At 53.9% G+C, this 24709-nt stretch overlaps 6 protein-coding genes and 1 pseudogene across 7 annotated transcripts, besides 1 other annotated feature; 3 read left to right on the top strand and 4 right to left on the bottom strand.

Annotated features, from left to right (window-relative positions):
* Nucleotides 1–539: 539 nt before the first annotated feature.
* Nucleotides 540–1816, top strand: NCS57_00757100 (uncharacterized protein; the record flags this gene model as incomplete). The annotated part of the gene is made up of 2 exons (XM_053057417.1): nt 540–938; nt 989–1816. Exons 1-2 carry the CDS (start codon nt 726–728, stop codon nt 1814–1816), a joined length of 1041 nt encoding a protein of 346 aa, XP_052913612.1. The 5' UTR covers nt 540–725.
* A 403-nt stretch (nt 1817–2219) lies between these two features.
* On the bottom strand, nt 2220–2713 carry NCS57_00757200 (CFEM domain-containing protein; the record flags this gene model as incomplete). The annotated part of the gene is made up of 2 exons (XM_053057418.1): nt 2220–2404; nt 2482–2713. The coding sequence occupies 2 exons, from the start codon at nt 2711–2713 to the stop codon at nt 2220–2222; spliced, it is 417 nt and encodes a 138-aa protein (XP_052913613.1).
* Nucleotides 2714–5061: 2348 nt separating this feature from the next.
* On the top strand, nt 5062–6249 carry NCS57_00757300 (uncharacterized protein; the record flags this gene model as incomplete). The annotated part of the gene is made up of 3 exons (XM_053057419.1): nt 5062–5325; nt 5382–5833; nt 5892–6249. The coding sequence occupies 3 exons, from the start codon at nt 5062–5064 to the stop codon at nt 6247–6249; spliced, it is 1074 nt and encodes a 357-aa protein (XP_052913614.1).
* Nucleotides 6250–6998: 749 nt separating this feature from the next.
* Nucleotides 6999–7668, bottom strand: NCS57_00757400 (uncharacterized protein; the record flags this gene model as incomplete). The annotated part of the gene is made up of 2 exons (XM_053057420.1): nt 6999–7472; nt 7525–7668. The coding sequence occupies 2 exons, from the start codon at nt 7666–7668 to the stop codon at nt 6999–7001; spliced, it is 618 nt and encodes a 205-aa protein (XP_052913615.1).
* Nucleotides 7669–11740: 4072 nt separating this feature from the next.
* NCS57_00757500 (uncharacterized protein) lies at nt 11741–12761 on the top strand (the record flags this gene model as incomplete). The annotated part of the gene is made up of 2 exons (XM_053057421.1): nt 11741–11786; nt 11839–12761. 2 exons carry the CDS (start codon nt 11741–11743, stop codon nt 12759–12761), a joined length of 969 nt encoding a protein of 322 aa, XP_052913616.1.
* A 642-nt stretch (nt 12762–13403) lies between these two features.
* On the bottom strand, nt 13404–19996 carry NCS57_00757600 (Autophagy-related protein 2; the record flags this gene model as incomplete). The annotated part of the gene is made up of 3 exons (XM_053057422.1): nt 13404–13421; nt 13477–19749; nt 19823–19996. 3 exons carry the CDS (start codon nt 19994–19996, stop codon nt 13404–13406), a joined length of 6465 nt encoding a protein of 2154 aa, XP_052913617.1.
* A 1314-nt stretch (nt 19997–21310) lies between these two features.
* Nucleotides 21311–23280, bottom strand: NCS57_00757700 (annotated as a pseudogene). Its single transcript has 4 exons — nt 23050–23280; nt 22354–22882; nt 21954–22246; nt 21311–21895 (listed from the first exon to the last, which is right to left on the bottom strand).
* Nucleotides 21311–23280: a sequence feature.
* Nucleotides 23281–24709: the final 1429 nt, after the last annotated feature.

Raw genomic sequence — 24709 nt, forward strand, 5'->3', positions numbered from 1 at the left:
CGGTGCTAGAGGATTGTCCTGGACATGGGCAGGAATTGAATCGTAGGGTAAGGTTGATGCGAATGGGACATGCAGTGCCTCGTCGCTAGGGCTGGATGGTAAGCAATAGAGTCCCGCTCTTCAACAATAACCGGGCGAATGGTTTAGTGGTATAATACTCCCTTAGCATAATTCGTCCGAATCATCTGGGAGTGGTCCAGGGTTCGATTCCCTGTTCGTCCATCAGAGGTGGTTTGAATCCACCAAAGTCCTTTCTTTTTGCGGATTTCGCCAATTTTGTCTGTGTCCCTTCTTTTTGCCAGTTGTGTCCAGTTTGGTAAGATCAATCAACTCCCGACTTTGACTTCAGATGAACGACCCTCGTGATACCTAGGCTCGTCGTCATTTTGATCGGACTTTAACATCTCCTTCCCTCTTAAGCATAAACCCCGTCTCTCGCTTCCCAACACTTCCTTCCCCGGCTCCAATGACATGTGGATCTCGGCCGAGTCTCCACAGACTTATTGGTGCCTCGGTTCCCTTTCAGCTCTGCATTAAAGGGGAACGCGTTTTGCGACGCGCGCAGGGGCACCATTGTAATTAACTGTCTATACTTTCTTGTCGCACGGATATTCTGGCATCTTTGCTTCCCAGCCTGGTATAAATACCGAGGGAGAACCCCTGGTGTTGAGTCTGACACACCCACCCCCTCGTCGCGTGCTGCTCTTCGATTCAACCTCAACACCATGGCTTCTGCGGCGAAGAAGATCCATGGGCTCTCGCTCGCCGGCTCCTTGGCTGCGCCCATCGCTCTGGGCTCAGTTGCTGGATATGCCGCCTACCGCGTGAACTGGATCCCCATGATCAAGGCTTTTCTCACAGGGCCTGGTCGCACGTCGAGGATCCTGTTGATGTTCTTTGTCATCTTTAACTGGAAGACTATGCCCCTTGCCTGGACTGTGAGTGTCTCCCGCTTGATTGTCCTTTTAATTGTGCTGACAAGTTCTAGTACCGCGTCTTCTACTCCTTTATCTACCACACTCTCTTGCGCAAGTCCCCGAAACTCGGTCCCGATGCCCTCTTCAAGCCCATCATCTCGTCCAGCCATGCGCCCCTTCTCGAGATCGACTATAACCTCCACAAGTCTAACTCGACCTACTTTGCCGACCTCGACATCTCCCGAACACATCTCATCTCTTACCTCCTCCGCGAGTCTCTCGCCGTACTCTCCCGCAACGCCCAGAACAAGATCGTTCTCGACCCCAAAACCGACCAGCCCATCAAGGGCTCCATTGGCATCATGCTCGGCGCCGTGGAGTGCAGCTTCAAGCGCGAGATCCCTGCTTACAAGAACTACGAGATGTGGAGCCGTATTCTGAGCTGGGATCGAAAATGGCTCTACATCGCGACACACTATGTGCCCAAGGGTACTGCCCGGCCCAAGTCGTGGCTGGACCCTCGCTTCATGAAGACTGCTACACGAGGAGCCCAGGATCCGGCTGGTGGTTGGGAGAAGAAGATCTATGCGACGGCCATTAGCAAATATGTTATCAAGCTTGGTCGTTTTACCGTGCACCCGGCTATTGTGCTCGGCGGCGCGGCTGGACTGCTTCCGGAACGGCCGGGCGGTTGGACCACTGGCGAGCAGCACCTCGGCGATCTTTCGGTTGATCTCTCGGATATTGATCTGAACGTGCCAGGCAAATGGGACTGGCGACGTGTTGAGGCACAGCGACGCAAGGGAATGGAGCTCGCAGGACACTTCCACGAGCTCGACAGGTTGCAGGAGGAGTTTGATGGTGGAGACAATGGCGCTCTGGGCCAGTTCACCCCTTGATTGATGCTTTTCCGCAAAAGAAAAGAGGATAGAGCAAGACGAGATTAGAAAGGGAAGAAGAGGAGGAATGTTTCTACAGGGATATTAGAGAGCGAGAAGGCCTACTCGTCTCTGGGATTGGCGTTTTAGATGGACAGGAATACCGATATCCTTTGGACAGGTAATGTGACCTGGGGAGGACTGGGATATTGGTGTGAACCGCGACTGTATTAATGGGTTGCTTATCATGGATGTATAGACCATCTTGGTGTGCTCTGAGCAACCAAGTCTTTGCTCTTTGATAATACAACGATAGAAGAAAAAAGGACCCGACCCGCGAGGAATGATGCCCCAAACCCAACTACGCCTTTGAAATGCAAGTTATACAATCTATCCCTCTTCACATCCGGCTCTGGAGCATCAATCACAGAAGAGCCACTGCTGCTGCGGCAAGTGCTCCCGTCCACATGGATCCCTTGCCAAAGGTGGAAGGCTGGCCGTTCGTCTCGACGGTGTCGGCGGTGGTGGAAGTTGGAGCCGATGATGCCGCTGGAGTAGGGGTGCCAGTGATTTGGCCGGAGCAGATGTCTGCAACAGAGGTTGATGCTTCTGTAAGGAGGAAGTTAGACATACGGTATCCCTGGAAGAAGTGTTTCTTAAGGCGTGCATGACGGGGAACGACGTACTGGATAGCTCATCAAGGGCACAGCCTGCGATGATGAGGCATGGTGAAGCACTCTCGACGATGGCCTGGACGTTGGAGCACGCGCATTGAACGTCGGTGAGGGAGCAGCCTTGCTCAGAGAGGGCGTTGGTAAGGCATTCGATGGAGCACTTGGGGAGCTGGTCCATAAGCTCGGTGAGGGAGTCGATCGCCAGGGCGGAGGTGACGAGGGTCGCGAAGAAGAGGAAACGCATGGTGGGTAATGGATTCTAGGCCGCGAGTGAAGACGTGAATTGACTGTAAATGGTTCAAGGAGAGAATAGGGTAAAGTTGAAGAGAATGAGACGCGATGTTCCGGAAGGATTCACTGCTGGTATAAATGAAAGGAGTGCTGGAGCAATCTCAGTGTAACGAGTATCCATGCACGTAATCCAAGACAAACCAAGAAGACGGACAAGAAAGAGATGACGTTTGGGGGGGTTCTTCTACCTCGTAAAAGAATGGATTTTCAAAGAACGAAAACAAAAATTCTATACGAATCCTTCCCCCCTCCGTCTCGTCGTAGGACAAGGCCTCGTCACTCCTCATCTGCCAAGTCCCTCGCCAATGCTGCTCAGCCTCCACTCCCAAGACCTTTCCCTTCACTCTCCCGCGCCGTAAGAGTATCACCGTCGTCCGTGCCCTGCCGGAAAGGCTGCATCTAACATACATATACACATCCAATATACGCGGGAAGGGAAAGGGAGAATCCCCCATGCCGCCGGGGGCTTTTCTGGTCATGATGCCGCGCGGCCCGGCCATTGGAGGAATCGTCTCGCTTGGGAAAAGGTGTGGCGTTGAGACGGGCTGGTGTGACATGGGCAGCCGTGGACCATACAGGAGCATGGATCCGCCGTATCGGGAGATGGGCTAGAGGATCGTGAGGAATGTGGTTGGGCAAAAGACGCGCGGTGGCATTCTGCCGGCCTTTCATTGTCTGTGACGGCTGGTTGTTGGTTGGGATAACCTCAGAAGCCGGCTGTCGCTTAATTGAGTGACTGCATCACCATCATGACCATTCACAACTCGAGGTTGGACCCCTCTGTATCGTGATATTGGTCATGAGGGAGTTAGCTCATGCAGGTACGTTGTCCTCTTCTACTTGTGCTCGTGTCTACTTGAGCGAGTTCCGTTTGATTGGAAGTATACAAAGTCGAGCTATCACGACGAGGTGTGATTGACCGAAAGGGTGGCCCCTGACATGGGAAAGGGTTCAGCAAATCTTGACCCCGGAATCGAGGCAAGCCGGTAACATGACAATGCAGGGGTCTGAGCGACAGCCAATCCAGACGGGAGGCTGACCTGACAGACACAGCTTTGGTCCCTGTTGGTGATCTCGAGGGGAACAAACATCCAATGTCAGACCAAGGTATCACAGTAGGTTTAGAATCACCCGGTGACGGTTTGCTGTCACAGCCAAGGCAGCCACTACACTTTCTATCTCTACATCCATTCGACCAAAGTCGAGCAGGTTGAAGTTTTTCAGTTGACATATGTTTGATGGTCCACAGTGACAGGATTTTTCCCGTCTCGGTGCTTGACTCTAATATTGGTCATCATCACGAAAACTTCAACCCATCTCAACCCAGGCTCCGGCTTCCCCCAAGAGGAACTTCCAACGAAGTTTAGAGTGTAAAAAAGGAGGGTAAGAAACCATCGCCCAAGCGTCGACGGGATGGACCGCGCCCCCTCGCATCAAGAATGAGCCCCGTTGAGTAACTCGGCTTTCGCTGAGCAATCGCATACCTATCAACCTCGACAACAAGTCCTCAGCACCCGATACCACACTCACGAGCGACCAACGTCTGCCAACCATCCACCTTTCGGCCCCCGTCAGCCCAAGAAGAACCCCTCAACCCGGCAGCGGACTCATATCTTCATCCAAAGGGACCGGGAGCTTGGTTCAGCGTGAGCATCAAGTTGCCATACGGGAAGATGTAGCGGAGAGCAGGGCCGGCGCGGGGAGAGGGCCTGGGTGCAGAGGCCAGCCGCTGTGCTTCTATGGCGGCGCGTTTCCGCAGGCTCCGTCGAGACGGAGACGTCCGGGGACTTTCTCCCAAAGCCAATGTAAGGGAGACGCTGCGAGCGCAGTGTCTCTGTTTGTGAGCTTCGAATGGCGATTTATTGAGCGAGGGGGCGGGTGAAGGAGAAAGGAAAGAAGAAAAAGAAGAGAATTGTTTGGATTCGAAATTTTTATTTGAGATGGGGCCTGGGGGGTGGGGCTAGAGATGGGGAGCTCTGATGGGGCGTGCTCCTAAACGGATTTTTTTCAGCGAAGCTGGCCAATCCGAGCCTCTCGTCGAGAAGGCTGGGTCGTTGCCTTCGTGCCTGTTCATCCATCTCAGTATACAAAGCTTTGGTGCTCAGCTTTGACGGCGCGACAACGACTGTCCCTCTTTACTTCGAACGCAATCGATCCAGAGATTCGAGATACGGTGCGGATATTGCAGCATTTGGCACGCTCGCGATAGCCACGACCTTTTGACACGCGAGATCCTTACGCGCCGACGACGCAGAAAAGTCGACACCATCCTTTCGAACTCACCCAACTCCCTCTGCAACCATGTCGACACTCTTTGGCGGCGCGTCGAGCTCGGCGGCGAGCACCACCGTCGGCGACCTCAAGGCTGATGTCGCACTCGACCAACCTCCCACCGACAGCGTCTCCGACCTGGCTTTCTCGCCCGCGCCCAACGGCCCCGACTATCTCGCCGTCTCTAGTTGGGACGCCAAGGTTCGCATCTACGAGATTGATGGGAATGGCCGGAGCCAAGGTCGTCATGTCTACGAGCATTCCCAGCCCGTCCTGAATGTCGACTTTTCCAAGGTATGTCACGAAAAAACAAGATCCCCCCAGAGCTCACAGCTGACCAAGCTCCCCAGGATGGAACCAAGATCGCCTCAGCAGGCGCCGACAAGAACGTCAAGGTCTGCGACCTCGCCTCTCAGCAGGACATGGTCGTGGGCACGCACGACCAGCCCGTGCGGACGGTCCGCTTCTTCGACAGCGGCAACGGGCCCATGGTGGTCTCTGGCTCCTGGGACAAGACGGTCAAGTACTGGGACTTGCGGCAGCAGCAGCCGGCCGCGACCCTGACCTGCCAGGAGAGGGTCTACACCATGGACGTCCGCGACAACCTCTGCGTCGTGGGAACCGCCGACCGGTACATCAACGTCATCGACCTCAAGAACCCTACCAAATTCTACAAGACTCTGCAGAGCCCGCTTAAATGGCAGACCAGGGTGGTTAGCTGCTTCACTGACTCTGCGGGCTTTGCTATTGGCAGTATCGAGGGTCGTTGCGCGATCCAGTATGTCGAGGACAAGGACTCGAGGTAAGCATCGATAACCACACCCTGCGTGATGCCTAGATCTTTAACTAACACGCTGCAGCTCCAACTTCTCCTTCAAGTGTCACCGTGACCCCCCCGCCAACAGCGTTACCAACGTCTACGCCGTCAACGATATCTCGTTCCACCCCGTCCACGGCACCTTCAGCACGGCCGGCTCCGACGGTACGTTCCACTTCTGGGACAAGGACGCCAAGCACCGTCTCAAGGGCTACCCCAACGTGGGCGGCAGCATCACGGCCACCACCTTCAACAAGAACGGAAGCATCTTTGCCTACGCCGTTAGTTACGACTGGGCCAAGGGCTACCAGCACAACACGCAGAGCTATCCCATCAAGGTGATGCTGCACCCCGTCACCAACGACGAGTGCAAGCCCAGGCCGTCCATGAAGAAGCGGTAGACGAACTCCGACATACCGCGTGGGGTTTCTGATGGGCGGTGAAAGAGGGACGCGGGACGGGACGCAGACGAGGCTCCATGAGCCGCCGGCTGGTTGGTTCATTATTGGTTGCCTGCATCTAACCTGCGAATATGTACTGTACGACAAAGTGGCGAGACCCAGAGATTGACAGGAACAGAGGCCAAAAGGGGAAAGGAAGGAAGGGAAAGGAAGTTGAGCCGGAACATGGATGGGGGTTGCAGGTGGTGTTTTACGAGAGATGATACCATAGACACAACACAACAACATCAACACAACATCAACGCAAAACTCGGCGCAGCATGACGCTCGAGAGGCGTATCAATCGCTCTCACTTCTATAGTAGTTACTTGGCTTTAAATTTGGCGAATGGTTATTTAGTAATTTACTGCGTATGGCATGTCTCGCGCACAAGTCTTTTGTAGACCGTGCTTCACATTATCTGGGACTTGGCAATTGCTTTGGACAATCAAACTCTTTGTATTGATATTCCAGGCTGCCACTTTGGGCTTTGATTTGCTATGATATTGATCGTAGTTGGCTCAGTAGTAGATGGCCTCCAGTCACACGCTCTCTCTTGTCGTAACAAGTAGATGGTGGTATGACGGCATATTGCGCAAACAAATGAAAAAAAAAGGGCAAATTAAACGCTTATATCCCTATACTTCTGTCCAAGAAGCTCATGCTCGAATCTCTTTATCGTGTCACATCCCAGATGGTTGATGTTCTCGTCAGGCTTTCTGGGTCTGAGGCTGAGCAAACACATCGTCTCTCATGCTTCGGATAATGTCACTGAAGAATGTGCTCTTGTCGCCATCTTCGGTAGTGGCAGCGGGCTGAGGCTCATGCGCAAACTTGAGCTCGACATTGTCAAGGTTGATGCCCTCCATGTCGGCCATGGGCGCACCGGGAACGACCACATCGGGGTCGACGGCAAGGATGATGGGGCGGTTGCCGCGGGCCAGGTCGGCCGCGTCGGAGAGAGAGTGGTGGAAAGCGCCGTAGTTGTCGGGGAGAAGAGGAACACGGGGAATAGGCTCGTCCGAGGTGGGAATGGGGTGGATCTTGGGCAAGACGGTTGTGTCGACGTGAGCGGCGGGAGTCTTGGAAGGAGTAGAAGAGTGGAAGCCCTGCATCAGAGGCCGTGTGCGGTGGGCGATAGATGGCTGGGGAGTAGGGCGGTGGGTGGTGGTGAGACCACGGGTCTGATGTAATTGTTAGCGACTGGGTTGATCAATTGGCGAGATGGAGACTCACCTCAGAGTGCTGCTGGTGCTCAGAAGGACGGCGGGGAGCTCGGAGGAGCTCATCATACTTGGGCATAAGGACGGCGCCGGCAGAACGATGCGACTCGGCAAGAGTGCGGGCGAGCTTTGAGGCGGGAGCAGTGATTCGCGACATTGTGATGGATGTTGTAGAGGATGTGTATGAAGGTAATTTCCGACAGCGATGTCCAGCTACTTATACGCGAGTATAGAAGCGGTGACGATTACAGCGATCAGGAGACAAGTATGAACAGGGTCGGCGCAAGTTCACAACAGGTGGTGTAAGTGGGAGGGACAGAGAGCTTCAATTGAGAGGAGGGGAGGAGGATTTATGTACTTGGCTGAAGAATTGAAGTAAGACCAAGGCGAGATGAGACAGACAGAAGAGGGGATGAAGTGAGACTACGAGAAGAGGGAGGGAGGGCAGAGACGGGAGCTTGTAGATATAGCTGTGCCCATCTAGGGATGGGGATGGGGATGGGAATGGGAATGGCGTGGATGTGGATGGGTGTGGGTGACTCCTTCCCACATCGACATCCATCCCACTACTTCCCGTTCTAGTGTCAACAGTTAGTGCGGGAAGGTACTGTACGAAGTACATTGCGCCCTCCTGCAACTGCACAGTGGCAACCACCAAGGTGAGGGAGACCGGGCAGGAGCAGGCGGTACCTAGGAATTGCTATAACCAAATCGAGGCAAAAGGTCAGTACGAATCCAACAGCCAACTTACACACCAACACAAACACCCCAGCTTTCAAATCCAGCCAGCGACCCCTCAAACGCCGTCTAGCAGAAAAAGGAAAAACACCAGGTCGAAAGGTGGTCACCCGTCAGCGGCAGCACATAGCAATCGCCGGGGGGGCACCTCTGACACTGGCTCTCAGCGACGGAATACCGAATGCCGCGGTGTGGGACATTGCATCGCTGGATGTTGAGATCCAATCAGCAGCCTCATCAAGCACCCCGGTTCAGAAAGTCACCTCGTCCAGCACGGTCTTGCTCCTCCAGCTCTCGTTCTGCTGGGGAGCTACGGATCCACCCCCGACCATCGAAAAGAAAGGGGACAATTATGGAGAATGTACAGTCGTCGCTAAGCCCCAGCTTGCTCGTCCTCGACCTCGAACCACTCGAGCTTCTTGAGCCGTCAATGACCGATTTGGAGGTGAAGTGACGGCGATAGAGAGGGGCATGTCTGTATGCAACAGTTGCCCCGTGCTGAGATGCTCCCCATTGATGGGACAGCACGTCTGGACACCACAAACAAGGGAAGCATGGAACAGTGGCGTCAAGTGACGACAGCTCTCAATGCAGAGCGTCGCAGCACGCCGCCAGAGAAGCTGGTATGGGCCCATCCTTACAGCACCCAGCCGCGCTCTCAGTCGCAACACCGCAACCGCGAACGCAATGGAATTGGTGGTGGAACTCGTTGAGAGATCCCCATGCATCAGTGCTGGGATGAGCGAGACAAGGGCCCTGCGGGTGGACCGGCGCCGCTTTAACATCCCCCTCTCGGTGTCCCCATGTCTCACGCTTGTCGGTTGCCACCAACAAGCATCTGCTTCGCTGATGAAGTTCTCGGCAGGGGCAGAGTGATCTGGCTGGCGCACGTGGATGGTGCCTGTCCCTCCTTGACAGATCGCCATGAAACGAACCAATTGAAGACAGGGCCATGGTAAGGCGGTCAGAAAGCTACGGTACAAGTCCTGTTTGTTAAGAGATGGAGCGTTTGCGTGTCGCTTCCTCCACGTCAATGTCAATGACGTTGGGCTTACCTGTTCTGTTACAAGGACGCGCAACCATTTATCACCAGCTCCTCACCTGTACCAGTCTTCCAGAAGCAAGGTGAGGAAGTGACTCACCTCGATTGGCTTTCCCTAGCACGAGATCACCTGGAACTATCTTAAAGCGGCACCAAGACCAACGCTGCATGTCGGCACGGCACTGGGGAAGCAAGCACAAGCAGAAGCACACGCACAGGGCACCTTGTCAAGAGCTCGACTCCGGGAGGGGACCCGTGACAAGGAAAACAGGCCAGTCTGCCCAGACTCGAAGGTCCCCAGGTCCACTTGCAGGAACCCGCCAGCTCGGTTGCTCGGGAGTCCCCTTTGGGCCGGGGAGACAGAGCAGACTCCGTCGCAGATCCCAGCGTCTTTGGCACCTTGATTGGGGGCTTCCCATCGGTAATTGCTCGATCCAAAAGTGTGAATTGCCTCGGTCGACCGGACGGAGAACGTCCGATGTCAGAGATTCGGCATTCAAGTTATCAGATGCTAAGATCTCGTAGTTACGAGCTTGACATTCGGAGAAGCAGTCATTTTTGGACAGCTCGACAGAGGAACAGGAAGCATCGACGGCACTTGATGCTGCCCATGCTCTCCAGACCCTGGTGTTGCTAACTTGAGACTAGGCTGTGCCAAAGCTAGGGTTGCGCACGTGTCGAATTGTTGAGCTACACTTTGACCCCGATTTCAAATTGAAAGGCGAAATATGCCAATGGAAATCTAGAACCAAGCTCAGGCGAGACAGGGGACAGTTGAGACAGGGCGGTGCGTTGAGAATGGAGGGCGGCGGCACGACTAACTGGCCCGGACAATTCTAGGTAGGGGAGGGGATGGCTGCTATTGTTGGAATTACGGCGGCCCTGGCGCATCCAAAATTGTTGAACTCACCTGGTTCCTGGGCGCTATCGACCGCTTCACCTTGAACTCACCGAGCGCAATCTTGAACGGGAAGGGATCCGATAGCACATGGCTTCGGCAATGGCCATGGTGGTGTCGATCTTGCTACAGTGATGGACACGCCAAGATGACGAGTTCAGTTACTTCAGGGGGCTGACGGTGAAGCACAAGCTCAACAAAAAAACAAAAATACAGGCAGATACTGCGTACGCAGACAGCCAATCACCTCTGGCAACCGTGGACACGAACTATCATGGTTGCCGTGTTCGTTATCTCTGGAAGCACGACAATGTCGCTGGCTGAGTCTAAGTTGATGATATCAGACGATGAAGATATCAACTTCGGCCCTTTTGACAGTGATACATCTGCCTCGGTTCCTTCTGGTATGGAACAGCTCAGCTCAGCTCAGCCCACGCATGGCGAGTTACTTGCTGATCGTCAACCGGAAACGATTTCACATGCCTTTCGTGCAGATGCGATGAGATAACGTGACCGGCGGTGGTTTCCGGTCTTGCATTATCTTGCGTTTGATAGCAAGCCATAATCCGCGTGGCTTTTCCAGCGGCTGTTATCGTAGTGTTTCCACTCTGTTGCTGCAACTGTACGCAACACCAACAACGACTTACAACCAGCATACATAGTTTTCAACTACTATGTGTGCCTCGCTTTCTTTTTACCCGACATAGTACGCTCATAGCGCACCAATCGGTCCTGCGGCTCTTCCCCAGGCTTTGGTCAGAGGCCCCGGCTGTTCAGCCTCGGACGATCACCGAAGCCTTGGGCAATGATGCAACGGACTTATGTCCGACAGCGGTGCCGAGCTTGACTTGCTCGGAGCCGCGTCTGTGGATCGAGGAGTTAGCTCGGCGATGTGACGTGGGATGAGTTCATGAGGCTCAGACGACTGACATTTTCTGGATCGATCGTCTTGGCGCTCGAGGCCCTTCCTTGCTTGCATTGCCGACGGGAGAAGCTTTGATGCTGGTACCTAGGCATGGCACTTCCCTGTAAGAGGACCTTGCATATCGTGCCGAGGTGAGATCGATCTTGTGCCACACAGCTTGTGGTGGACACATGACTCACATCCATCTCAGCGTGTAAGTGGAATTTCCTCCTTCTTCCCTCGGTCAAAGTCTCGCGAGCTGACAAGCTCCCCTGGACTACAGCAGAACCCATCAAGACCTGTGGCCTTGGATCTCTTCTTAGATCATACTCTGCTATGAAAATCGTCAGAGGCGCGTCATTGGCAACCTAGACATGTCCCGCCTTGCTTAGGAACCATGGAGAATTGTCGAAGTCGACAATTTGACATGTCGAGTGCGTTCGTGTGCAGGAGGCTTCATATCTGGCCCTGTACACGAATAGATGCAAAAAAAAAATTGATATCATGGGCATCTGAACTCTCAGTGTCCGCCTTTGTTACTCATGGCTTCTCATGGAAACCTCCCCATCAAGTTGCTACCAAACCTTCCCCCCGGAACTACTGAACTATGAACCCTGACTATCCACAACACGCTAAATGTCTGCAAAATGGCAGATTCAGAGCCTCAGAGACGTGCAGTTGACTCGGACAAAGGTATATAGGCATCGCGATTGTGCTATCACTTTACTGATGTTCAATGTCCTAGTCTGGACAACTCTCATCACCAACCTCAACTACCTGCCTGGCCTTCTTACTCTTGACTACTCCCTTCGGGTCGTTAACTCGCGGTACCCCCTCGTAGCTCTTTATACCGACTCATTTCCCTCAGAAGGCCGTGAAGCCCTGCGTGTCCGTGGTATTCCCTCTCAGCGCATACCCTACCTCCTCCCAACCAAAGGTCACGACTTCACAAACGAGCCGCGGTTCTACGACTGTTGGAGCAAACTTGCACCTTTCTCCCTGACTGAGTATGACCGTGTCGTCCAGCTCGACTCGGACATGCTCGTTTTGAGGAACATGGATGAGCTGATGGACCTCGAGCTGGATCCCCCTGCGCTGGCTGCAACGGGGGACAAAACTACTAGCAAACGTGTCTTTGCAGCAGGCCATGCTTGTGTCTGCAATCCTCTCAAGAAACCTCACTACCCCAAAGACTGGATCCCCTCAAACTGCGCCTTCACGTCGCAGCACGCGAACCCTGACGTTGCCCAATCTGTGGGTGCAGACCCTTCTGTCGGACCCGTGGGCTCTATAAATGGGGGCTTACAGGTCATCAACCCCTCAAAGACACTCTACACCCAGATCCTAGCGTACATGGAGACGAATACGGACAACATGGACTTTGCAGATCAGTCGCTGCTATCTGACTTGTACCGCGGGCGTTGGGTCGCGCTACCCTACGTATACAACGCGCTCAAGACTTTGAGGTGGGAGGGTGTGCATGCACAAATCTGGCGGGACGAGAATGTCAAGAACATTCACTACATTCTGAGCCCCAAGCCGTGGGATGAGATTGATGAGAAGGGCGAGTGGACGGGGACTGAGGAGACGCACAGCTGGTGGGTTGACATGAATAGGGCGAGGAAGGCTGCAGAGAAGGAGAAGGGGATTCCTGATGACGGCTTTTAGGAGAAGGAAATAGCGTAACTAGTGGGTATTAAGGCATGGTGTGATGTTCATGTTGGCGGAAAGGACAACTCGTTGAGCCTCAGAATGGGACATTGATGCTTTTTTTGTTCTTTTTTTAAAAACAGGATAAACGAAAAGACAGAATAGCCAAACTCAACAAAGTGGTATCATGCAATCTGGTACAGACATCTATAATAACAATTCAGACTGCCTTCCACTGAGACCCAAAGGAAGAGAATCCATCAAAAGAAAACCCATGTCGTCCACGTTCATATTCGCTCATTCACTCACTCCCGTAATAAGAAAGATCCAACTCCAAACTCGAAAAAGAAAAGGACAAATTCCCACGCATGGCTTTCAAGGTCTATCATGGGGCGTTTGCGTGCCCGTCCCGTTTTCGCCGATCTATCATGGATGGGGTTTCCACGGATGCATGCATGGCTGTATCTCAAAAAAACGACAGAGGATCCCAGCCCTGAGCACCGATATATGCGATTAAACAATAACTGACGTGAAGATAAGGAAAGAAAAAGGAGAAAAATAAAGAAAAGGGCCAGAGTGCTGAGAAGTAGCAGGGTGTGGCCATCATGTCAGGACGCCTTGGTGTTTCCTTCACCATTATCCTGGAATTGAGCGAATGCTTCAAGGTTTCTTGTACTTCTGTTACTTTGTTAGCCCCCATGCCTATCAAGAAAAAACAACGACATAAACTTACCTCGGCAATGCGTCGTCTGTTGTGTGGATCAATCGAATTGGTCGCTCCCATCAGTGTCTGACCCAGCGCCTTGGAAACACCAACAGCAGGTCGGAAGAGAATAGTCGGTGCTCGCTTCAAAACAGCCTTTGCTGCGTCCGTCGCAGACGAGCTTTCCATGACCTCGCCCGGCACTGCGATGATGGCATCGCGAACGACGTTGACGTCCCTAGCAAGGGAACGATATCCGCCTCGGATACCAGCGATGACTCCTGTGGGCTGGTCTGCATAGAGCGAAATCTGTCTCTTGTCCTCCTCGTCGAAATCATCCTCATCCCAGCCATCATACGCCTGCTGTGGATCTGAGAGCATGCCCTCGGCGCCTTGGAGGGCGTATTGAGTGCCCACAGCTAGCTTGGCACCCAGCTTCACGAGCTCTGTGCCTGTTGTGCGAGCAAAGGCGGTAGCACCCTTGGAAATGCTGCGAACGACACGACCATCCTTCTTGTATTCGCGCAGAGGAATTTCTACAAGATCCTTGAAGCCGCTGCCGACGTTGACGATCGAGCGGACAGGGGCGAGACCAGCCAGGACACCAGGAAGCTGATTCGCCTTGACATCGGGCATCCAGGTATCGTTGAGAGTCTTACCCAGCTTGTCAAAGCCAATCGCACCATAAACGATCGCTCGCCGAAGCGTCAACCTCGCCTCTTCAAGAACGATAAAATTCATGAACTCAGTTGTGTGCCCGGACCTGAGGCCGGCATAATCGACTCGCTTGGGCTTGAAGTCCAGCTTGACTGGAATAGCATTGATCTCGGCCCTCTGGATGAACGGCACATCGCTCTTAGATGTGTGGACGGGCACGCTCTCGTCCTTGAACTCAAAGAAGCGCGTAATAAAGTCCAAGGCGTCTTGGTCAACGTGTAGTCGCAAGGGTAGAAGAGTTGCTCGCAGGACGATTTCGGATGCCTCGAGAGATGGCTGTGGCTTGATGTTGAGAAGCTCCAGGTGAACCATGCTCGTGCCCATCTCTCGCTCGCCCATGTCTTGATCATATGTAGCAAACTTCTTCCATGTCGATGTTGGAACATGATCGAAAATATCCAGGTTGTTCACGCGGAGGTCGATGCAGTTAACCGTTTCGCCAGAGTCAGGAGGGTAAGCGAACAAGTCCACGTCGATGCCCTGCAGCTCGAAGGTGATCTTGTGGTGCTTGCTACGCTTGAGCTTGAGTCGCTTCGATTTCGGCTGACGGGAGCGGACAGTTCGGTTCGTTGACGATGTGAAGGCCGTGGTAGCGATTGACTCCGTCTCAGTCAGATGATCGTTCAAACCTTCATTGATGGCTCGAGCCAGCTCCTGAGGATCGCGATTGGCAGGGATGCCGATGTATATCGAGTTGAAGAGGAAGTCCCCGATCGCTTCCTCATCCTCAAGCTCTTGCTCATACACATTGTACTGGGCTTGTCGCTCATACGCCTTGGCCTCAACCTCCTGTACTGCTTTTGTGATGACATCTCGCGTACGGGTCCAATCGTAGCCGTCAAAGAGATTCCAGATCACATGCACACCTCTCACCGAGGCCTTCAGGGGACATCGCTTGACCAGCTCCCGCAGCGCTCTGTCGTGAGTGTTTCTTCTCGAGTTCCACACCTTGGCCTTGCTGTCCTTGGAATCGCCGCGGTCGTAATAATCTTCTTGAATGAGGAGATCATCCGAGTCCTCAGAGTCTCTGCTCAGGAGCACCGACGAGTCGCCATCCACGCCCTTGCCCTTGTTACTGAGAGATAGGATAGAACTGCTTGAGGCATCAAACAACAGCTTCTCACCGGCCTGATCCCCATCGTAAAACTGGGACTCGACTTGCAGTGGGCTGTCTGTGTTGTACCCAGCGTCGGAACCACTGCCTGCCATTTCTTGAGCTCCTGCAAAGTCCTGATCAAAGTCGTAGTCTCCCTCGGCCCTTCCGAACGCCTCTGCCGATATGGAGGCGAGGAGATTCTGAACGGGGATCAGGTCTGTTCGATACTTGTCCTCTTTGCTGGGTGGCGTTGGGGGCTTGAGAGCGTTGGCCAATGCAATAAGAGTTTGTGTCGAGTCTGCACACGTTTCCAAGACAACGAGGCCATCTTGAACCTCCACATTGAGCTGCTTCTCGTCATCCTGAAGAGCCTTGACATCTACAATGACCTTGGTGGATGAGATGTAGCAGATCTCCACGTATCCCCGGGCACACATGTCCGTCACCTGACGAGATGTCGATGACGACGCACGGGGTCTCTGGGTAGCTGGTGGTGCGTCGATTGTAAACTGGGCGATGTCGTCAATGAGCAAAATGGACGACTTTTTGATGGTAAAGGTGGCACTTGTGTCCACGTCCTTGGGTAGCACGGCGATAAGGTGAGCATCAGTAAGTGAGATGACTAGCTTGGAAGAATGGCCGAGGGGGTTCAGTCCAAGAAGACAGTCGCGGAAGCCAATATCCAGGGTCATGGGATTGGCAGCCTTTGACTTGTCAGACGGAGAGCCAGGCGGTCTTGTAAGGACATTGTGTGCTTGGTCGCCTAGGTTCGCCACGGACGCAGCGAGGCTTGCCTCAAAGTCCTGGGGTGTTGCATCATCTCCAAGGTCCAGGATATCCATGATGGTAGGAACTCGGTAATCGATGCATAAATCTTGCATCTTTATCTTGATCAGGGGCTCGATGTCGTCGCCGATCATCCTTGCCATGATAACCGGGCCTCGAGGTGAAATCTCCTTGACGAATGACACAGTGCTGACAAGCTCTTCTGACCGGTTTCTCTTTAGGGAGATACCGTTTACCGCGATGGCAATGAGTGACGGTACGGTGATGTGACCAACGTTCAGTCCCTTCAACTCGGCGCCAAAGTGGCCCAGCTTCCCGCCAAAGTCCAGACTGACACCCACCTTTTCAATATCCCCGAGTGTCAACAGACCAGGACGATCGTCTTCCGGTAGGTATTTCGCCACGGTCGAGAGCTTTGCAAGTTCCTCTCCAAGATCCGGGAGGACGGAGAGTTGAGCCATGTTTTGAATGCGAACATTGACCGAATCAACAGACGCCCTCAGAACCGAACCCTTTCGTCGCTGGCGGAGTAAAGTATCGACCATGATCTCGTCATTGCCGCCGTCAAACTGGAGCTTTGACGGAATAATAAGCTCAAGGAGCTTCTCGAGATCGGAATCCTGAGGGGCCATGAGGAAATTGATCCTAACACCTCCAACTTCGGTGGTTATGGCAGGTTCGGACGTCGGGTTCTTCAAGTAAGGTCCGGACAAGCGCATCATACTGCATCCCATTCCGATACCCTCATCCCGGCTCACGAGCTTGATTGCACTTGTTTCTGCTGTCAGACTGCAGTCTTTGCCCACCAACTCCACCCAAGACCCTCCGATTCGGATGTTAACCTTGTTCGCTGCTGCAGCAGACTTGTCTGCTGGGTCAATAGGAGTATCGAAGCGAACACCTCGAGGTTTCTGTTGCGGAACGGGAGCTGGTTTGGGCGTTGGTGAAGGACTGGATGCGATCGAGGCACTCATGTTAAGGAAGCTACTTAAGCCACCAAACCAGCTGAAGGTTTCGTCGAGTCGTCGTAGATCGAGCTGGAACACAAGCGGCAAGGTTTCGACATTCGTCCTGATATTGTCTCCTGACTGGAGAATGTTGACGCCAATATCAGACCCGCTGGTGAGGAACGTGTCTTTAACTGACGTGCTCATCGGCCGGCCGCTATCGAACGATATGATATCGCCGTTGGCGTATCCGAAGCGGAACTTTTGCAAATCTATCTTTGTCAAAGAGGCTGGTTTTGTCGCGGCCTTACCCTCAACCACCGGCACCTGGGTCTGAGATGTGGAGATGACCAAGTTCTGGAGTGTTAGGTTGAGTAGGACCTCTTGATCAAAGATAAAAGCGGACGGATCCAAGTAACGCTCGGGTGTGTCTGAAACTCCACCGAGCCGATTAAGAAAGTCGAGCTTGACTTCCTCGAGTGTTAGCTTCACATTAGGCGTCTTCGTATCTGTTCCCTGCTTGCTTTCTCCAGCTGGGGCCGGCTTCTTTCCTTGGACTGCTTCAAGCAGTTTCCCTACAACCATGGCAAGCAAGAAGCCCAGTGAAGTATCAAAGCGAACATTGATGGGAGAAAGATTCACTTCTAGAGTGTCATCTACGTTCGACGCTGGATGAGACGGATGCGTGGATGCAGCTCCATGTACCGAGAATGCGCCTGGCGCTTGTGGATATGCTGACCGTCCCAAAGACTGTGATAGCTGAGCTACAGACTCAGGAGATGCAGGCTGAACATGTAGGTGCTTATGCTGAGAAGGAATGTATATCGAGATCGTCTTGAGATTGAGAATCTCCTTGACCAGGCGTGTTGGTCCTTTGGGAGTGGGAACATCGTCTTGGTGTTTGACAGGCGTGCTTGGGGCCTCAGGTTCAGTCTCGGCAATACAGGCTCGGGAGAAGGCTGGCTCAGAGGAGTCACTATCTGATGCGTCTTCAGTAGTATGAGCTGAGCGCTTCATTGAGGCTGGTGTTGTCCATGAGTGGCTTTCGTCTAGGTCCTCATCCCATGCACCCGGGATGAACGGCTTGGGCTCCTTTGCCTCCGCGGCAGGCGCCTTGGGCTCGTCCAGAGGAGGCGTCTGGGGTTCCACAATGGAGGCGTGAGATTTCGCTAGATCTGGTACTTCAGGTTCTGCGACAGGCGAAGCTGGCTTCTCCACGGGCTTGATTGATTCGCTTAGCCGCTCCACTGGGGGTGGAGTGTGGTGAGAAGCAGCCGGAGGCGATACTGCTGCAGACCGAGAACTTGCTTGTGAGAATGCACTCATGTACATGCTCTCTGCATCTTCGTGAGTGTACATGTGAGACTGGGCGAGATCTTCGGTTGATCCAGCACCGAAGCTTTCACTGGAAGTAGACCGACTGAGGGGGCCCTCTGGTGTTCTTGAGTGAAAGGCTTGCAGGCTGAATGGCTGCAAACCGTGCTGTAGAGCCGGGGCAGACCTGGCCTCTCGCTCAACGTTCGCCCACTGAGGTCTCTCGTTCTCAAGTGCCGTGGAGTGAGATGGATGATCGGCAGAAATCATGGTTGAATGGAACAGAGGCTCCTCATTGAGCGGATTGTTGAAGTCATGATACATCGAGGCCCGTGGAGTCGCTGGGCTGTCTTCGGCATCTTCGTCTTGAGCATCCGAGAATTCGTAGGGAATATCCAATGCGTCTTCGCTATCGTTCGAGGGGTACTCGGGCTCTGGGGGTTCGCGAGCCACGGAGTAGTCCTCCTGGAGGCTTGCAAGAGAAGAGGCCATAGAACCTGCATGTTGGGAATAATGTTGAGAGTGTTGCTGTAATGAAGACACGGAGTTTGCTTGCTCGATGCTGTGTTCGGAGGAAATCAAGGGTTCCTCCTGAGAGATGGTTTGATGCGATGAAGTCATCGGTTCGTCATTTCGGATTGAGTGAGATGAGGCTGTAGACTCCTCATGAAGACTGCTAAGTGAGAGTGTGGTTGCCTGACGGGATGGGGGATTTCTCGTCATGGCCGGCGAGGAAGCGACGGAGGGAGATGTCATGGAGGGAGATCGTGCCAGAGCGGAAAAGACATTCGCTTCTGATATGAGGTATGCCCGTACATTAGACAAGGAGACATGTCGCTTGCCTTCCTTGGGTACGATTGTGGGCGATTCGCCATCCTCGCTGGGACGGGTAGTGACTCCTTCGACATCGATGTTATCGAGGGCAAGCTGGAAAGAAACCATCTCGTTGGCAGGAGAATTCGGCTCGACGGGGACCTCGACATCGAGCTGGAAGCTAACATCCTTGATCCTGACCTGCATGCGGTCGACGATGCCCTGCAAAAAGTCGGCCATGAAGGCCGGTAGAGACAGCGGCTGGCCTGTGCCATATGCCAGGCCGTCGTCGTCGCTGCTGTCGTCGCTCATGGCTACTGAAGCATCCATGTCCTGCGTCTCTGCAGCCAGAGCATCCTCAAGTTCTTGGCGCTCTGATCTATTTGTCGTCTCGAGGAATGATTGCGCCAGATCGACCGTATTAGGGACAACGGGGACTTCATCGGGTGTCTTTGTTCCACGTCCTGACTTGGGCTCTGTGCCCAGCACTTGTAAAGCAACACTGACGCCATCGATATCGACTATGATAGGACTCGTATAAAAGTCCATCGGAATGCTAATCCGCAGAAGTAGCACTTTTGCCTTTTGCAGTCTAAACGTCTCGGGGAGGTGTAGCAGCTTGTCGAGCTTCTGCGATGGGTTATCAGCATCCATCACAAGCCAGGGTTAATCACATGGGCCAAGGACCGAGCGGCTTGCTTACCTTGAGTCTGATGCCGACATCACGAAACTCGAGGACCGTATTCCGTCCCCAGGCAAGATCCAAATTATCTAAATCGAGGGCGTCGGCATCGAGGAGTTCCAACCGTGACAGGGCATACCGGAGCAACCTCTTTGGCATGGAGGAGCTCCGGAACGACTGGAAGAATGCCGCCATGATATCGGCGTTGACGTCGACGTCAGCGCGCTCGAGTCGGCGGGAGAGGGCGTGGCGATGGGTGCCCTCGCAGCCCGGGAAGTCGATGGAAGAGAGTGTAAGAGAGAAGGCGACAGTCGGTCAACACGGTTCGCAAGGCGTCAACAAGGCAGTGGTCGTCGTCTAGGCAGAGGCCGGCGTCGGGCGTGCTATCGGTAGCTTCGAGACCCCCGGCCAGATGCGGGGCCGCAGAGCATGATTAAGGGAAGCGGAGGGTCATGGGATGAGGGTTAAGAAGCAAGTCGAGACGAGAGTAGATGAAGAAGAGAAGGGAGAAGGAGAAGAAAAAAAAGTAGATTCAAGATTAAGAAATTGTTTCGTGGCTTGAGACGCAGGCCCAAAGGTTGTTGGCGTCGGTTGTAAAGAAGAGAGTTAGAGTTGCCAGGCAAGAGGCTTCAAGGCACACTTTCCCAAAGAGTCGGGTCACCGTCACAGGCGTCACACCTTGTCACGACATGCATGGGAGGGCGGGCATGAATGATGGCTGAGGCGGCAACGCGCCGGGCGGTGGGGGCACTCTCCAGCCCGAAGTGCGGAGCAGGGCTCCATAGATCCTCAAAGGCTACGGGTTACAGGCGGTAGGTGCCCTGTAAGTCTCGACTCGGACGCCGCTAGAGCCGCCAGCTCGTGACTCTTCATGGGAATGAATGACTTCCATCAGAGCCGGTCAGAGATCCATCTCCCTGCCCGTCGTGACGTGAGGGGGGTTGATGATGGCATCTCCCGCCGCTTCCAGGGGGTCCCTGGGGGCGTCATTTGACCCGTGCATCGCGCTCTCAGTGGGCGACTTGAGTCGTGAAGCGCCTAATTCGACTTGCCTCTCCCACCCATCCGACCAAGACGGCGACACCACCCTCTCTACTGCTGCGATGCGTTGGTCGCGTCATGGATGTATTTCCCTTTTTACCATGATGCGTGGGTAGGTCAACCACAGTATTGGCTTTGTGCAGCAGCTGCTTTGACCTGGGGCTGCCTGTCCTTTGATCCCGCTGTCCATGGGCTTGGGTTAGTGCAACAACAAGCGACGGTGCCACATGGATCGATCTCTTTCAACGCTTGTATACCTGTCCAGGTACCCAGCTGGTTGAATCTGACAGGTACACACTCACAATATGCTCACGCGAGCATCTGGAATTGGCCATCTGAGAGCAGTCCTGCTGAGCCTGCCATCTATTGTAGCCCCATGTACAAGGCCCATCCGGCTGCCAGATCTACAAGATGTGTATCCATGTCCATCTATAGCAACCCGACAAGCCCTCTATTAGAGAGAAATACTCACTTCGTGAGCCCATACGCCTCCGCTATCCTCCTGCCCACCGACTCACCGCTCCAGTACGCTCCAGTCGCCGTGCCCAGCCCCACAAACGGCGCCGTGTGCTCTCCCGCCAACCACAGCCCGTGGTCCGGGAGACCCTCTCTCATGGTCCGGATATCCGTATCGCCTTCTTCTAGCCCGACCTGGAAGTTGCTGTAGCTTCCAAATCCGGCCAGCTCATCGTGAAGCCAGTCCGTCGCCATGAATCCCGTGGGTTTACAGTCGGGGTCGGTCTCCGAGAAGTGAGGCAGCCGCGAGTAGTATGGCTTAAAGAAGTTGAGTAGGAACTCATCCTTCTTCCGCGGGTCTGAGAGCTCAGCCAACTGGCCGGTGAGATACTGCGATTGCTCGCCGTACGTGTAGAACAAGAGGGTAGGATGTGACGTCTCTGGCGTGAGGCTGGCAAGTTCCACGACTTCCTGATTCCATCGCTTTGGATTTGACTCGGTCACGTAGTTGGGTGAGAGCCATTGTACGAAACCCTGGGCTTTTCGGTCGTCACCTTCACGGGCGAGCCAGAAGGCCTTGGGGAAAGTGATGTAAACCTAGGTAGTAGCCGTTTAAGTATCACCGTGCATACAGACGAGGATCATGACAACGTACCTTTTCTAGGCATCCGTACCCAATCGCGCCGATTGCCTTTGTCAGGCGAGCAGGCAGCGCAGGCTCGAAAGCGGCCAGATTTCGTTTTAGCCATCCGAGAGGAGCCGTGACGACAACCTCATCAAACTCTAGAGTTTGACCGCCGTTGACTTGAACCTTGGCCTTATCCTCAGGGTCGGTTCGGTACGATATCCTCTCGACCTTGGTCTGGAACTTGATCTCAGCGCCCTCAAGCGCAGGCTTTGCGACAGCATCCAACACCTTCTTGTACGTGCCAGCGCAGAAAAGGTTCTCTGATGAGTGTTAGCTTGGTTTTCTGAAACAGGTTCTGCTTCAAACTTGCCTCCCTCGATACACTCCTCAAGCCAAAAGAACTTTAAGCTTTGTCGGTAGATGGGACTTCCAACAAAGGCACCCCACAGCTCGGATATTTGCATGACAATGTTTCGTTTCCTTTCATAGTCTTTCTCGGTGCTGGGGATCTTCTCCGCCACTTTCTGAACAAAGAAGTCGTGAAGGCTCTCCTTGGGATCAATGTCCTGGGACGAGTTGTTGGAGTGCTTGAAGGCATCCTGCACAATCTCCCACATCACATCAGAGTACTTCTCTCCATCTTCGACAGTGAAAAGTTCACCATCTTCGTCGAACACGCAGGAAGTCAAGTCCCAGCTACCGACCGCAGTATTTGTCTGCTTGGCCAGGTCTAGCATGGGGTTGTCCTTGGTGCCGTGGATCCAGTTGGGTCCAACGTCGGCAAGGCGTCCGTTGGGGAGCACCTCCTGGTGCAGGCGACCTCCAACACGGTTGCGGGCCTCAATGACTGTGACCCTGAACCCATGCTGTAGGAGGATGTCTGCGCATCGGAGCCCAGCGAGTCCAGCTCCGACCACAGCAACGTGAGGTTTTGAGGCAAGATCGCCCTTCCAGCGCTGCGAGCATCGTATCAGCAATGTCCAGATTTGTATCTGCCCGAGCGGATGATGAGGATGAGAGCTGTACCGATTGGATTATTGCCGCAAACGCCGGTGGAGACGCAAGAGGTCAATAGGACCAGAAGTCTCGCTCACTGTTGCAAGAACATGCACGATTCACTTACCTGTCTGAAACCTTCCATGGTAGCGAGTTTCTTCAAGAGTCTGTCTTGGCCGAGGTCAACCTGGGTGTGCAGGCGAGTAGACCACAGATCCTGATAGATCTTGGAGGTATTCCTGGCGGAAGGACTAGTGCAACATATAGAGTAAGCATCCATGCTGGGAAAGGTCGATGTGTAATAACACTGGTTAAGATTGTACGTGAGTTTGTTAGAGTTGGTTGAGACTGAGATGAGCTGGGCTTCCAGTATCAAAGCGCAGTCAAGATAGGCTGGCAGGGAATCAACGATATATGATAGGGTGGGTGGGTGTAGTCAGACCGATCCGCGCTTGGTTGGAGGCTGGCTGGGGGGATATAAACTTCGAGATTTGACAGGCAGGTCACAAGGTGGACAGTCAGGTAAGGCAAGGTTGGGCCTAGCTGGCTACCAAAGTCCCACGAGTAGGCAAAGCAGGGTGAGTACTCCGTAATGACAACTCAAAAAGGGATAGATATCGTGACGATGACGATCACGAGGGGGGTAAATATCCACCACTTGATGGGGGGAAGGGGACCGGAGCGCGTGGTGTCTCGGGAGCTCTTGGGTCTTCTTCTGTGAGGGATGGAGGTGAGCGACTCTGGAGCTCCATGGTAGGTTGGAAAGTCGCTCACCATGTGGAGGCCAGGCCAGGACGGCCTCGGAAACCCTTCAGTCGTAGAACCCGAGGACGAAACGAGGCAAGGCCAAGGCAAGTCGAGGGACACACGGCGAGGAGCCAACACAAAGGCGGATCAACGACCGAGAGCCAGCCAACGACCACGGGGAGTGAGCGGGCGCAGGGGCAGACGCCGCCATCAACGCCCTCGTGTTCCTAGCATCAAAAAGCCCTGACTCAACAGGCGGCGAAACCGCCATTGGAGCAAATCCGTGCTGATAAGGAGGCTCAGCGGGAAGCGACAAGGGCGAGTGAGGCGAACGAGGCGGGCATAGTCTCCAGTGATGCGCATATCTCGCAGCTCCTGCAAGTTCCCTTTTCCTATTAACCAACCCCCATGTGGGCTCGGGGGCGGCAAAGAAAAAGAGTGACAGCAGCAAAGAGGACAAGAGACAAGCCAATGACGGCACGGGAACAAGTGCTCATGGGAACACGGGGAGGAGGGAGGACGCGTCGTTTGTCAGGCTGGCCTCCATGGCACCCCTCAAAGGGCCCATTCTAGATCCAGATCCTGCCATATCAAGCCAGGCGTCGTTTCGGGAGAAAAAAGGACTTGTCCCGCGACTCAGAACTCGCGAGCCGGGTCCAAGGGCCGCCAGGAACCGTCGGAAATTATAGGGAGGAGGCGGGGGTTAAAGGAAAAACGGTTAGTGACGTACTTGGCGAGCGATAAGAGTCGAGGTTTAAGCACAGTGGCAGTGGCGTAGCACAAGGAATGTCGCATAGCCTGGGACGACGTTTCTGCAGAGAGAAGAGAGAGAGAAGAGCTTGGACATGATATCCATCCATGGATGGATCTAATGGATCCAATGGACCCAAGGCTGTTATCGGTTGAAGGCGGAGCGAGTTCCGGGTTGTGTGGAGAAGCTAGCAATCCGTGACACTGCACACATAGTGCCATCTCATAGATATCAACCAGCTCTGCATTCACAACTACAGTACTGAACAAGCCTGGCACTTTGGCTCCAA

Source organism: Fusarium keratoplasticum, chromosome 5 (genome assembly GCF_025433545.1).
Source record: "Fusarium keratoplasticum isolate Fu6.1 chromosome 5, whole genome shotgun sequence".
NCBI lineage: Eukaryota > Fungi > Ascomycota > Sordariomycetes > Hypocreales > Nectriaceae > Fusarium > Fusarium keratoplasticum.